The sequence below is a fragment of the Xiphophorus couchianus genome, chromosome 5, assembly GCF_001444195.1.
Source record: "Xiphophorus couchianus chromosome 5, X_couchianus-1.0, whole genome shotgun sequence".
In the NCBI taxonomy this organism is placed as follows: Eukaryota; Metazoa; Chordata; class Actinopteri; order Cyprinodontiformes; family Poeciliidae; genus Xiphophorus; species Xiphophorus couchianus.
In genome coordinates this window covers 25121319-25135606 of record NC_040232.1, presented here as the reverse complement: position 1 = coordinate 25135606, position 14288 = coordinate 25121319, and the positions used below count along the sequence as shown (strand labels likewise).

Below are 14288 nucleotides of genomic sequence, written 5' to 3'. Positions count from 1 at the left end.
TCCCACTATTGGTTTGGCACAAACCTTAAGTGGTCAATTAATGTTACATAAGCACAGAAGACGACGAGTGTATTTCTGACCTCTCTCTCATCTCTCAACAAGTTGATAACATTTTTAAACAGTAAGAACTTGAGAAGATCGGTTCTTCTGGATTAAAGATACCACAGTCTACGGCCACATGTGTGCCTGTTTGGTATAAGCAACATTAAGGACATGCTTCTATTTTAAAACTTTCGAAAGACCAAATGTAGGTAATTCAATCAAAAGTCTTCAGAAAGTTAGACGTACTAAAGCACAATTACATTTCTCATTGTAAAAAGCATAATACACTGATCTTATTAGTCAATTTTACCATAACAATATACAGTAAGCTAACATGTCTCTCTGACATCTTATGAGGTTTATACAATCTTGCTGCAGTCCTTATTAACTGCTTTGTTTTTACACCATGACCAAAGTCCTTGAATGCTGTTTTTTTATCTATACTTGAAATATTTCTGCAATTCTATAATTTAATAGTAGCAGGTCTCCTGGGGGTTTACAAAGACTTTAAAGACACCTTTTGATCTTAAAGAAGCTGTGGTTAAAAACCAGACGCTTTCCCTAAACTGGGAAAAGATTGGGACAGATTGCTAAGCATACTGGGATGTACATTCGCAACTTCACTTGGCTTGCATCCTGAGACCCAGGCTGGAAGCACTGAGTGCCCTGTTTGAGGAAGGGGCCTGAATTGGCTGTTGCCAAGAAGAAGATGCAGCTGTGAGTCAAGGGTCTGAATTGGTGGATGATTTTCAAGCCATTCAGATCAAAGACCGCAATCTAACTGCATCCAGATTTTGCTTAATATCCAGTAGTATTAGCTCACCTTTGCAAGTAGCTTGTTTTGTTTAGGAAGCATATTTTTCTCCAAATGGGTTTGGTGCTCATGTATAATTGTCTGAACTGCTGGATGGGATACAAATCAGCGAAAGAGGAATGTTGCACCAACCACACTCAGTGTTAATTCTATGATACAGTGCTGTGTGAGATGCAAGTCAGTCGGTACTGTTAGACATTTTGGAGCGATTGCATAATATCTGTACAGAGAAATATGAGTTTAAGGTGCACTTCTTGTATTGGTTATCTGTTTTTGCACAACATTTGCCCTGACTCCTTACAAAACATCTGCTTATGTACAGTAAGTCTCTCTCATGACAGACAGAAGTGTCTATGCAGCTTCATTTTTTAAATTTCCCTTTTCTTTAAACAGCAGCTACTAAATGAATGCTTTGATAAGCAGAACGTGTGATGAACGCTATTTGTTTCTCTTGTGAGGACTACTGGAAGCATAGGTGAGAACCAAGCCTGCTGGGGCAGTTTTATCTGCAGACCAGAAGGAATCAGCAAAACAAGACTTGAATGTCGGCCAAATGAAAATGGCTCTGTTTCTAAAGACAAGCCCTGCCGCTCCTGCTGCTCCTAATGGCCTCCATCATTTCATCTGCCCATTGCGTTCCCAAACCTCTAAATCCTACTGCTGTTCCAACGGTCACGACTTCTTGGTAAGCGTGAAGGTCACGTTTTAGAAAATCAGTTTGAGAAAAAAGTCTCTTTTTCGTATAGTGCAAAGATCACAACGCAGATGAAGGGTTCGGATCCTTTGGTAATTATCACCTTATCTCCTGCTGCTCTGAATAGTGTAACTCCAATTAGCGGTTTTGTTTCAGCAGAGATGCTGGAATGCCGTGCTCAGGGTGAAAGCAGCACGTGTTACCTGCTGGGTGACACGTGCTGTCACCCAGCAGGTAACTGGGTGACAGTTACCCAGTTACTGTCACTGGCGGGGTGGGAGAAGCAGGACAGCAAGCGATTAGGAACATAAACAGCATGCTGAGCCCCCTCTGGCAGACAGGGTGCTGTTACCGCTGCATGTGTCACAATCAATGTGTTACCAGATTTCAGAGCCAGAAGGCCTCAAGGATAATAATGAGGCTGGGAAGCTCTTAGGATGGTCTTTTGGACTAATCTGGTTTGCTGATTTTTTTTTTTCTAAAGATTCAAGTTTGTTGAGGTTTCTTAGTTGTTGTTTTGCTGAAGAAATTCACTGTTTGGAAATGTTCATTGGCAAACTCTCAATCTTATAACTGGGAAGACTTTGTTTTGTTTTTTCTTATAATGAATTTAAAAGGGAGACTTGTTTTTTTTTTACTTCTATTTCATAATATATTACATGTCTATCTTCTTTAGAACAGAGGTTCCAATAGAAATTTGATAAGATCTTTTCAGTGCTAAGGTTTTTGAGCACCACCACTCTTAATATTTTCAAAATGGTAATACAATACACTGATTTTTGTATGTTCTTTTTTAAAAAGAAGAAAGAAAGAAAAATCTGAACTGCAGTTTGAAGGATGCAATTTGATTAGGCGTTTATGTTTAATTCGAGTTTTTAAAAGTTTTCAACCCTCATGAAGTCAAAATTCAAGAGATTTGGAGGTCTCTGCCCAATCCCAACTTTAACATTTTATATGAGGTGTGTTTAGGTGTGTGCAATAGACACGCAAATCTAGAAGTCCAACTTCTAGATGGTACGCATGTTATGAATTCTTTCATATCTGCCACTGACAATGTTCTTTCATTGGCTGCAAACATAAAATGGGATTAAAATACAGTAGTATAGTAAAGTATTGTGTAGTATAGTAGAACATAGAATAGCATAGCATAGCGTAATACAGTATAACATAGCATAGTAAAACATAATATAGTGGGGTGCTGTGGTGGCACAGGGGTTAAGCAGAACCCACATATGGAGTCCTTAATCCTCTACGTGGCTGTCGCAGGTTTGATTTCCGGCCTGGTGGCCTTTGTCTCATGTCTTCCCCCTTCTCTCATTATTCACTTTCATGTCAATTCACTATCAAATAAAGAAATAGCTTTTATCCTCTGGGCAGAAGAGGACGTTGTTCCAGTTGAGTTTTGTGTTTTAGTTAATCAGAGTTTAGTAACTGTATCTCTGGATGCCACTCTGACCCAGAAGTTAACATCGACACTACATAATGACTCTGGTAAACTTCACCTTTGAAAGGATAGCATGCCAAACTTATCTAAACACAACTGCTCGGTCTGTAAACTGCTTAGCTTTTCATTGTGGTTTGTTCAATATCCCTGTCCTGTTGAATTGTGGATTGCCATCCAATTAGTGCTGGTGTTATATAAGCCCAGACTGCTTCGATGTACCTCCAAATTAATTTCTTTCTAAAATGTCTGGAGTGAAATCATCAATAAAGTCCAGTATAAGGGTTCTGTTGGCAGGCGCACAGGACTGATTCTTCAGCCAAGGATGCTGTAGATCATCAGTTCTTGTTTTTTGCTTTGACACTATTCATCCTTCATTGGTCTGCAGAGCATAACTCATCAAGCCAAACATATTCTAGTCAAATGCTTCATTTTGCACCAATATGGGACACACGCAGAAGTAACTTAGAGAGTCTATTGAACCTTCCATTGCTTAATGCAGCTCTAACTTCGATTTTATTTAAATTGATAAAATGCGCAGAGACACTCGTGTTCACAGTATGTGATTGCCTCTTTCTTCGTCCAGACCCTCTTTATGTTGTCTTTGGTCCTCCATTTTTGTTTCTTCTTGTTTTCTTGGAGTGATTTTTGCCAACAGAGTTTCACTGGAAAGCAGAACTTTGAAGTTTGTTGTTGATAAAGCTTAGCAGGTACTGCAGACTCGATCGCTCAGCGGGTATCGGTGTAATGTTAAACATTACTGTTAGACTTCCACAGTAATGGGGGCCTGTGTTAGACTTCCACAGGACCCCTGTGGAAGTCTAACAAAGCGTTGTTGCCAACTTAGCGACTTTTTAGACCCCTTTGGTGATTACTTTTTCCTGTTAATGGAGACTTTAATGGCGACATGTCAAGCACCAATCACTTTCAGCAGCCACTGTTCAACCCAATATCATCACATGATCTTCCTGATGTGATGTCATGTTTCTGAAATGTGGGGTTTGTTTTACACCAGAAGAACCTCCAAACAGTTTTGTCTAGTCAGTCCAAGAAATGTTTCCCCGAAAGTCTTTTGTGATTGTCAACGTGAGTTTTAGAAAATGTTAGATTAGCCTTTGTTTTCTTTTAGCCAACCTGCTTTTTGTCTTGGAACTCCCCTATAGAAGTCTTTTCTGTCCACTTTATCATTAAATCATGTTCATTGACATTAACTGAGGTGAGTTACCTTCTGTTACCAAGTTACCAAGCTCTGTGTGACCTTCTGGATGAATTGTTGATGTCCAATGTCCAAGTAATTTTTGTCCACTCCTTGAAAGATTTAAAAAAAAAGATTTTTCCGTGTTCCTCCATCTGTGGGTAATAGTTCTCACTGTGGTTCACTGGCGACCCAAAAGCCTTAGAAATAGCTTTGCTACTATATGTTGACACAACATGTTGTTGAATCTCTTTGGTTTGAGCCTGATAAGTCGATCTTTTCCCTGCCTTGCGTTGCTAGACAGGCTCTCTTGGTGGTACACTAGTGAAAATGAACCAAAACAAAGGAGTGGGATAAATTAGTTAGCTTCCTTCACTTAACTCATCAAATGAAAACTTTATTTTATATTTACTCGCACTATTTTTGTCTGACATGCAAATTTTTGTAATTATCTCAAAGATTTCAGTGACAAAAAAGTACAAACAGAAATCTGAAAGGAGACAAATGCTGATCCATAGTACTGTAAGTGGCTGTGCGATGCCGTTCCCTAACCGCATATCAATAATAGAGTGAAGCTAGTGTTTCTTGCTGTATTATTACTCCACTGCTGAGTTGTGCCGGAGGAAAAGAAACATGTCACAGAATTTGTTGCATGGGATCTTGTGTAGAAACTGTTATCAATGTAGAATATTCCAGTTTAGGTTTGACGAGTTCATATGTTGTAACTTTCATCTTTATCTCATTCTAAGTGGCTCCCATTGCCAAAAAAGCGTTAAAAGTGCTTCTTTTTTAAATTGTGTGAACAAAATAGAGGCTTCATTACTAATTTCCTTTTTCTACAAAGGATTTAATGCTACCACATATGATTTAAAGGAGGTGAAGGACCCTGTAATATGTTTTAAAATCGTTCCTGGTCAACCTTTGAAACACTGTTGTGCTTTAATATTAAAACCATTCAATCTTCTTACCCCCCCATGTTAGCCAATTTCATAGCAGCCATTTTGACTTTCCCCCTTGTTGAGTATTGTCAAGAATTTGTTTCAAAAATCCCCCTCTGCCAATTTAATAAATGAGTGCCTGTTGATGCGTGTTCAACAGATGCCAAGGGTCGCGTTGGAGGTACTTTGTGGTTTGAATTATGCCAAGTTATGCCTATTATAGCTCATTAGAATATGCTACAGTGATAGCTGAGGAACAACTGCAGCACAAGCAGCTTGGGGATTTTTAAAATACAAAACAAAAAGCTAAATTTGTTACATGTTCCACTGAACGCTTACATTTTAATGATTTTTTACTGAAGTTTCAGCAGAACCTTCGAAGCAACCAAACAGTTAGAGATGTCAAAGCCATAAAAGGTAACGTATGTATAACACATTCTTTATAAGCTGAGCTACACAGTTTGAAGTGCATCACTGCTGCTATACTGGTCCATGTAGAGTAATAGAATTTGTTTTTAAATATCAAACACTTTTGGCAAAGAGAGTAGTAAAATCTGTTCATGAGGCGATTTTGCTGCTTTTATTTATTTTTTCGCTGCTTCTGCTCAATCAATTCTCTGTAATTCAAATTAAATTCAAAAATACTTTATTGATCCCAATGGAAAATGAAATGTTGCTTTAGCTCACATTAATTAGAAATTATTCAAAGAGTTATTGTAGATGGTGATGGATATGGACAGGAAAGATCTGTCGCAAATTAGAACAGACATGCTGTATTGAAGAGGAGGCTCAGGGTTGTCCATAATTTTCTTGATTTTATATAAAACCCTTCATTGCATCATCATAGAAAAAGCCTGATTTAGTTATATGTTATTTCAGGAGCTACGCGGTGATAAGGACAGTCAGCACTGTTGCTTCTTCTTGCAGGCCCTCTCTTTGAATTTTCCACGCTCTCCATGAGTTTTGACGTTTGCAAATTGATTCAGAATCACCCAACTGCATTGCATTTAAGGAACTGATTTAATCTCTTTTCATTCAATAGTTAACAGATTGTCTCTGCAAATTGAAACGTAATTCCCACCATAAAGTCCAATTGAAATCCAGGTTCGGTTTTGTTGTCGTCATGTCACTACGGATTTTATTTTTTCATATCCTTCCATTTGATTGCATGTTGGTGATCTGTGGTGAACTGACATCCAGGATGAATGCCATTGTGACTGTGTAGAGATGAGATTGTTTTTTTTAACGTCTCATTGACCCGGAGAGAAGCTGCAGCACAGCAAACAGTAGACTGAGTGTCCACACGAAGTCAGCAGAGCTCTGATACCAGTCTTCCCTACAGCAGCAGGTTCCAATGGCTGCCAGCTTATTCCTCAGATGTCATATCCAGACTCCACAGTGTCCGCATCCCATTGGCACCCTTTGCATTTGGCTGCCACAACACGTTGATGCTATGCTATGCTCGCTACAGTGCATTCTGGGTATTTATTTTCTTCCTTTCCTTCTTAAGTGTTGCCTGAGGGTGAGAGCAGTTTAAAAATAAACACAGGGTTTGAGTTCTCCATTCATGTGCCGCTCAGCGCTCTGTCGGTCGTCCCGCGGGCGTTGCACCCTCATTTGAACACATCTGTCGCCATGTTTAGGAGTCGTCTGTTTGATCATGGAAAGAATAATATTAAAGACGTGGAGTGGATGTCAAATGGAGAGAAATTCTATAGGTTCTCATGTGTAATCATGTCAATCAGTCAGTACACGTCACGGCAGGTGATGAAAACATCACGATGACAGACGGTCGGGATGATCTTAAAGGAATTTAACTTCACACTCCAAGCTCGAGGAAGCTGTTGCCAAGGAGATCACATTGGCATGTCTCTAGTAGGTATTTTTGCACTATTCAGAAACGTATCTGTGGAAAAGGAAGGGAGGGAGAGGATTGAGTGTTTCCTGCAGTGTGTGCTTCTTTAGGGGGATTTGCCCTGAGTTGTACTCACACACTGTAGCTTTGAGATCACTTGCAGCTATCGATGCGTTGCAGGCTGCTTGTTGATACCGGAGTCCTGCTGTGTGTTGCCGGGTGTGGCAGGCGCCGTGGAGGCACCCAGATTCAGTGGCAGTTATCTGACACTGTGCTGGTCAGCTGGGTATAGAGCTCAAGAAGTTCGCAGTCGGCGTACGCCAGCTGCTTCACCGTTCCTCCTGCAGTCGTTGTTAAAACCTGACTGCAGGTTGCTCCAGCAACTGCCCAAATACACATTGTTCAGATTTATGTACAGATATTGTTCACATATTGTAAAACAAACAGAAACAGGAGACACCTCATTGACACAGTGAACAGCACTACTAGACCTTGACTTGGTTTAATGGGGTTTGCATTGTGGGTTTGCTAAACGCATGGTGTTAGTTTGCGTTGGTACTCTCGCATACATCTGTATGCTCCACATGTACATACAGAAAGTAGTCCCTTGGCTAATACACTGGCGTAGTCATCGTAAAGGTTATTTGTTTTATGAGCAAAGTGGCAATAAATGAAATCCCAATCCAAGCATGCAAATGAAAGCTAATTGTTATTCATACTGATAATTTGTATGGATTCTTACACTCAATCTTGTTTGCAGCAGGTCCGCTCTGTCTTTCCGTTTCACTCACACTGCTGCACGTGTGTAATTATGAATAAGCACGGTTGGGCACATGGGATCAGTAGACAAAGCTGATGATTTCTCATCCATCTTTTTTGCATATCTTAATAGTTCTATTTTTTCAAAATTGTGTTTGCGGTTTAACCCGTTTCCACTGGATTCAGCCTTTTTCCGCTCCCAAGAACGATGCTGTGTAGCGTCCGCCTTGGTCCTGGGACACCTGTCTAAGCCAATATTTAATGTAAGAGGTGTTGCGTTTTGTCCCTACAGTCGTAGTACAGCTACCGACCCTTAACAGGAGGCAACAGAGAGAGAAGCAGGCGGGGAGTGAGATGGGCTGACAGACAGAGGGAGACAGGGACATGAAGAGCGTAGGATGATGCAGGCTGCTGACTCATCAGCCCTGTAGGGATTATCCTTCATACTCCTGTGTGTGCGTGTGTGTGTCTGTTTATGTGTGCCGGTGCTCCTGCTGTCTTACTACTGAACAGGAAACACGCACTTGTTATTGCTGCATGATAGAAGCACAATAGCGGAAGCAAAGAAGCCGTCCGACTTGTCAGAGGTCAAACGAACCTCGGTCCCCCTTCAGAGTCTCACAGAGCACACTATTAGAGCAATATGATTAGGAAAGTGGCGGTACATAAGAGCTAAGCTGTTGAGCTTGGCTAAATGGCCGAAAACACGGGCTTTGGCAAATGAGCTGTCAGCTGAAACAATGAAAAAGCATTGTAAAACTCATTCAATGCCCAGCAAGGCAATAACACTCTGACTGTTCCCCGTCCACCGCGGCTCATATTTCCAACTAACACAAACCGATTCAGACGCGGCAGAAGAGAGACATGCAGCGACGAATTGAAAGCGTCAGAACCAAAAGCACAAGGCAATTTGTCTTGGAAAAAATGAGAGCACAGAGCAAAAGCAAACACAACAGGTTTAAACGGGAGTCAATGTTTGCGCCTGGCAGGGAAATATTTGCCGAAAGGAAAAGTGCGTTGATTTGTTTTATATGAAATCAAATATAGTCTATTAGAACGAGCTTTAAATGGCAGAAAATACAAAAGACTTTAAACCTCAAACTTTAGCCATAGATGCACACACATGTTGTTTTTACAGTGCCTTAAATGTGCAAAGCATGGTGGTGGGTTGCTTCTCATTTCCGTTGGTAGGACATAAACAAAACTCAGTCTTGAGAACAATTTTCTATTCAAGCCACCCTCTGGTGCAGGGACACCCTGAGCACAGAGCCATGTTGCCTGTATCAAAACAAAAACTGCTGCTCAGTAGTCTTACACTGATGAGCTTTCAGTGTAAAGATCCTCAGAATAAAACTGTTGATTCTTTATATGTAGCTATTCTGTTAGCTCTTCTTCCACCAAATGGTTGTTTTACCTAAAACAGTCTCATATTGTTTTAGCTCACTTCAATTTTTTTTAGGTTGCTTTTAACATGACTTTGTGATGGAAATCTATAAATATTTGTGAATTTGTTTTACTTTTGTTCTGAAATATTTTTAGATCTGGACAGGAAATGTTTTTTTTACCCCTCCAGGGGGTCTTTTGTGGGCTCTAGTGTCCCTTATATGATAGTGGGCTGACAGGAAACGGGGAAGACATGTGACAAATGTCGTCGGGTCCGGGAGTCGAACCCGCGACGGCCGCGTGGAGGACTGAAGGCCTCCAAATACGTGTCGCGCTAACCGCTACGCCACCAATGTTGGTTTTTAAGGCCTGCTTCCTGTTGTCATCTATGTTCATTTTAAATGTTTGTCTGGTTGTAAGTCGGGCTGGTTGTGGCTAGTGAAATAGAAAAATATTGATTAATTCATTATTTAAAAACCATGCTAGATTAAAAAAAAGCTTTCGTTTTTCGATTAAAAAAACAGGTTTTGCCGCTAGAATGAGGCGTTTTATCGGGGGCTGTATCAAAATAGTAACACTTTTTTCCCGCATCACACTAGTCACATGATCAACAACCGGATGCTGCCGCTGGCGTAAACCACGAAGAAGAAGATGACAGGAAGTAGTTGGTGGGTCATGGCGCGGCAGGTGTTTTTAATGGCAAACGTATTCACACGTGAGTTTAATTGCGTTTCTTATTTAATGGATACATCATCGCAATTGCGAAATTGTGTTGTTTTTTTTTTTCAACATTAGCGGAATATTGGCAATGTTTTGCGAACAATTGTAAATGGAAACGCAGCTTGTGACAGACGGACAACATAGAGTGATGAGGAATTAGTTGCTAGTCGAAAACAGCTGTTTGTTTCACCGTATTCTGGTTCGGAAAAACAAAGCAGAGGGGTGAAAGAGTAAAATGCTTGGTGAGGTGAGGTGGTGAATGTTAATTCGTCATTACGATGGTTTCCAATGGCGCTACACAATGTCGCGTGAGCGTGCCATTTATGCACTGCATTAAATTTTCTGACTGTTTGCATTTTGATGAACTCACACTCTGTAGGGTGAATTATAGGAAAACCAGTTTGCTGTCACGACTATTTGGGAATTAGTGAAAAATATTACAACTTTAAAACAAAAAAAAATTACTGGTGTTTTTATCTTCACATAAATGGATTCAACAATACAAAAAAAAAATACTAAAAATACATGAAAAGGTTTCTTTCCTATTAAAACGTCCTAAGTGTTTTGTGTGTTATTTTATCAATTTGGTGCTGCATCTGCCATCATCTGTAATGCTGAGGGGCTTCAGTCTCGTTGCAGTCAATCTTTCTGCTGTGGAATATTCCACTCTCTCTTTCTGGCTCCCTGAGCTAGCTGAAGAGCTCTGCTGCAGAAACCAAACAAAGCATCAGCCAGTGTGACTCACACACTAAGCAAAAGCATCATAATGTGAAACGATCCTCCGAATACATTTCTGTTGAACGTAAAAACGGCAAGCTTGATGAGACGAGAACCACCTCAGCTCACAACCTGAACTTAGATTCCTGATTCAAATAGGAAGGTGATCATTTAAATACCAGGGCAATTAAATGATTTTTAGCAACACTGACAGGCACTAAACAGTGTAATTTCACACATAGTATGACTGTGAGCTACACAGAAGTAGATATTTAATATCCCCACAATTATTCTCCATCTTCCCATCTGTTTTCTAGCCATCTGTCTTCCTCCTTGCTGCGATTTGTTTGCATTGTTACTGAAAGCTTCAGCACCGGCACTGTATGAGTCCCTGCTGACATTTATCACCTGACCTTATGTTTGTCCTCGCTCTGCTCCTCAGACCTGATCCAGGCCACCCAGGATTCCAACGTGAACGTCCCCCAGATGGGAGACACGCTGCTGGAGAGGGTGGGCAACGCCAGCTGGGTGGTGGTTTTCAAAGCCCTGATCACCACACACCACCTCATGGTGCACGGCAATGAGGTAAGGCCAATCTGTGGGAATTTGTTGCACACAGAATATATATATATATATATATATATATATATATATATATATATACATATATATATATATATATATATATATATATACAGTACAGACCAAAAGTTTGGACACACCTTTTAATTCAATGAGTTTCCTTTATTTTCATGACTATTGACATTGTAGATTCACACTGAAGGCATCAAAACTATGAATAACACATGTGGAAATATGCACTAAACAAAAAAGTGTAAACAACTGAAAATACCCCTTATATTCTAGTTTCTTCAAAGTAGCAACCTTTTGCTGTGATTACTGCTTTGCACACACTCTGCATTTTCTTGATGAGCTTCAAGAGGTCGTCACCTGAAATGGTTTTCACTTCATAGGTCAACCTGCCCTGTCAGGTTAATAAGTGGGATTTCTGGCCTTATAAATAGTCATGAAAATAAAGAAAACCCATTGAATTAGAAAGGTGTGTCCAAACATTTGGTCTGTACTGTATATACACTATATATATATTTATTTTTATTTTTTTATTTTATTTTTTTTAATTTTGCCTTTTTAGCTCACTAACCAACCTAGATTGGCTGTGAGGCCCTAAATGCAAAACAGAACACCGCTTGCATTAAAAAAAGGTTTTAGTTGACGCTCTGTGAGCACACTAAGGCAATATTAACATAAAAACTAGAAAATTCCTGAAGAAATTTAACCGGGGCCTGCCAAAGTGTGCCCGTCGGTTTGGACCCAGCGTTCTGATGCTAGAAATTAGCATCAATGCTAAAGAAAGCTGCAACGTAATCAATAGCATGTGGAGATTGACAAGAATGTTTACTAACATGGACTTGCACCATTCAGTATGATAAAGTAAGTGTATCAGCTAAAATTAGCAAAAATGCTAATGTTAGCGTGATTGCTGTCAGCAGCATGTGGGACATCACTAGGATGTTTTCTATAATGGACTTACTCCATTCAGTAGACTAAACATGGCTAAAAAGTAAAATAAATAGCTAATAGCTTATATAAGCTAAAATGCTGCGCAAGGCAGTTCCCTAACCTGAGAGAAACAGATAATGCAGAATAATATTATTGCACCGCCTATGGCGGTGCACTAACCTGAGGGGCATATTGAGGCTTTTATTTTGAAATTTACAGTAAGCTTCATATTAAATGCCCACAGTATTCCATTGTGTAACAGTGCTTTGGATAAAAAAGTCACATAAAGCCAAAAAGAGCAATTCCAGTTCCATGATGTAAAACTTCTCAAGGCTTTTATTTTGAAATTTTTGTTAAGCTTCACTTCAAAGTGCCAAACTAATCCCATGTCTAATAGTCATTTGGTTGAATCAGTTATATAATGCTCAAAAGAGGAGTTATGTGATGTAAAAATATTTCTAGGCTTTTATTTTGAAATTTTCATTATGCTTCATTTCAAAGGACCAAACTAATACCATGTGTAACAGTGCTTTGGATGAAAAAGTCACATAAACCCAAAAAGAGCAATTACATGATGTAAAAATATTCAAGGCTTTTATTTTGAAATTTTCATTAAGCTTAATTTTAAATTGCCACACTAATCCCATGTGTAACAATGGTTGGATAAAATCAGTTATAAAAAGCCCAAAACACAAGTAGTTCTAAAGGCCAGCTCAGTCCTCCTCTGTAGTAACTGACAGTTCCACCATGTTGTAGTTCTGACATTCAGCTCAGACCTCTTTTGTAGGCACTGAGTGTCCGCCATGTTGTAGTTCTAACCTTCAGTCATTGTAGTTCTAAAGAGCAGTTCAGCTGTCATGTGAGTGAGACAGAGAGGGAGAGACAGGATTCTGTTTGAAGCAGATAGTTTTTCTGATCAAAGCAGGCTGAACATATCTTTCTCTAAATGCTGTCAATAGCATGTGGGATATCATTAGAATGTTATCTGTAATTGACTTACTCCACTCAGTATATTAAACATGGCTAATAAGTAAGAAAATAGCTAATAGCTTATTTAAGGCAAAAGGCTAATGCTAATGAACTGCCTTGCGCAGCAAGGCAGTTCCCTAACCTGAGAGAAAAATATAATGCATGCTAGTATTATTGCACCGCCTATGGCGGTGCATTAACATGAGGGGCTTATGTATTTTGAAAAATACATAAGCTTCATATTAAATGATCACACTAATTAAAATGTCTAACAGTGTTTGGGTTAAATCCGTTATTTACTGTCCAAAACAGCCTGTAGCTCTAAATGGCAGCTCAGCCCTCTGTTTTAACTGAGTATTGATTAGAACTACAGTGATGCGTATTTGTAGTCCTAACCAGCAGCCAATCCCCTCCTGTGTTCCGTTGCTATGGTTATCAATCCTCTGCTAACTGTCATGTGTGTGTGACACAGAGAGGTGGACAAAAAATTCTATCTTTGTGAGACACCCCATTGGTTTATATGGAAAAAGCAGTCTGAACAACTCCTTGCCGTTCAGGAACCGAGAGACGTATTGAAAAACCGTTTGAAGCGTATGAGAGGGCTATTTGTCGTCTCCCATAGTACCGCGATTCATTTCTCTACGTCACTCACAGTATTAACAGCGATGAGAGAAAAAAATGGTGTGCCGACATCTGAAATTTTTGAGAAATATATTCAAATACATGGGAGAGAGCCTGAGAGAGCAACAGAAAATCCTGTCGCATGACTTTGCTCTGAAGCACCTTGACAGAAAACCGTAAGCCCTAGAAAAATTTCGAAAACATTTTACCGGAGCAGGCATGCGTATCAATGTCGTGACCGAGTTTGATACCAATTGGGCGATATCTGTGGGCGTGAGGGCGATTTCAAAATTATTTGGGGGTCAAAAATTCTCTTCATTTCTCACTCTAAAAAAGCGGCAGTTGGTGTCAGTTAGGCTCTGCGTTTCGGCAGTTGGAAATTTGGCTCGTTTTTCACTTTTTACGTCGCCATCGTAAGTCCAATTCCTTATAAAAATAATAGCTCCCTTCTCGGCATCGAGCCGCACGTTTTGATACCACTTTTGTGGGGGTGCACGCAGCGGTACGAGCCGCATTAACGGTGATGGAAGAAAAATAAATAAAGATAATATAAATAAAGAGACATTCTATTGGGTGTAGAATAATAGGTGCCTGCCCATAGCAATGCATAAGGAGAGCA

At 39.9% G+C, this 14288-nt stretch overlaps 1 protein-coding gene across 9 annotated transcripts in view; it reads left to right on the top strand.

Moving 5' to 3' along the window:
• Positions 1–14288, top strand: part of snap91a (synaptosome associated protein 91a) — a 52174-nt gene that overhangs the window by 4053 nt on the left and 33833 nt on the right. For all 9 annotated transcript variants that reach the window (XM_028018466.1, XM_028018468.1, XM_028018467.1 and 6 more), the window contains exon 2: positions 11001–11143. In XM_028018466.1, coding sequence (XP_027874267.1) covers positions 11001–11143 — 143 coding nt within the window. The remainder of the gene's footprint in view (positions 1–11000; positions 11144–14288) is intronic.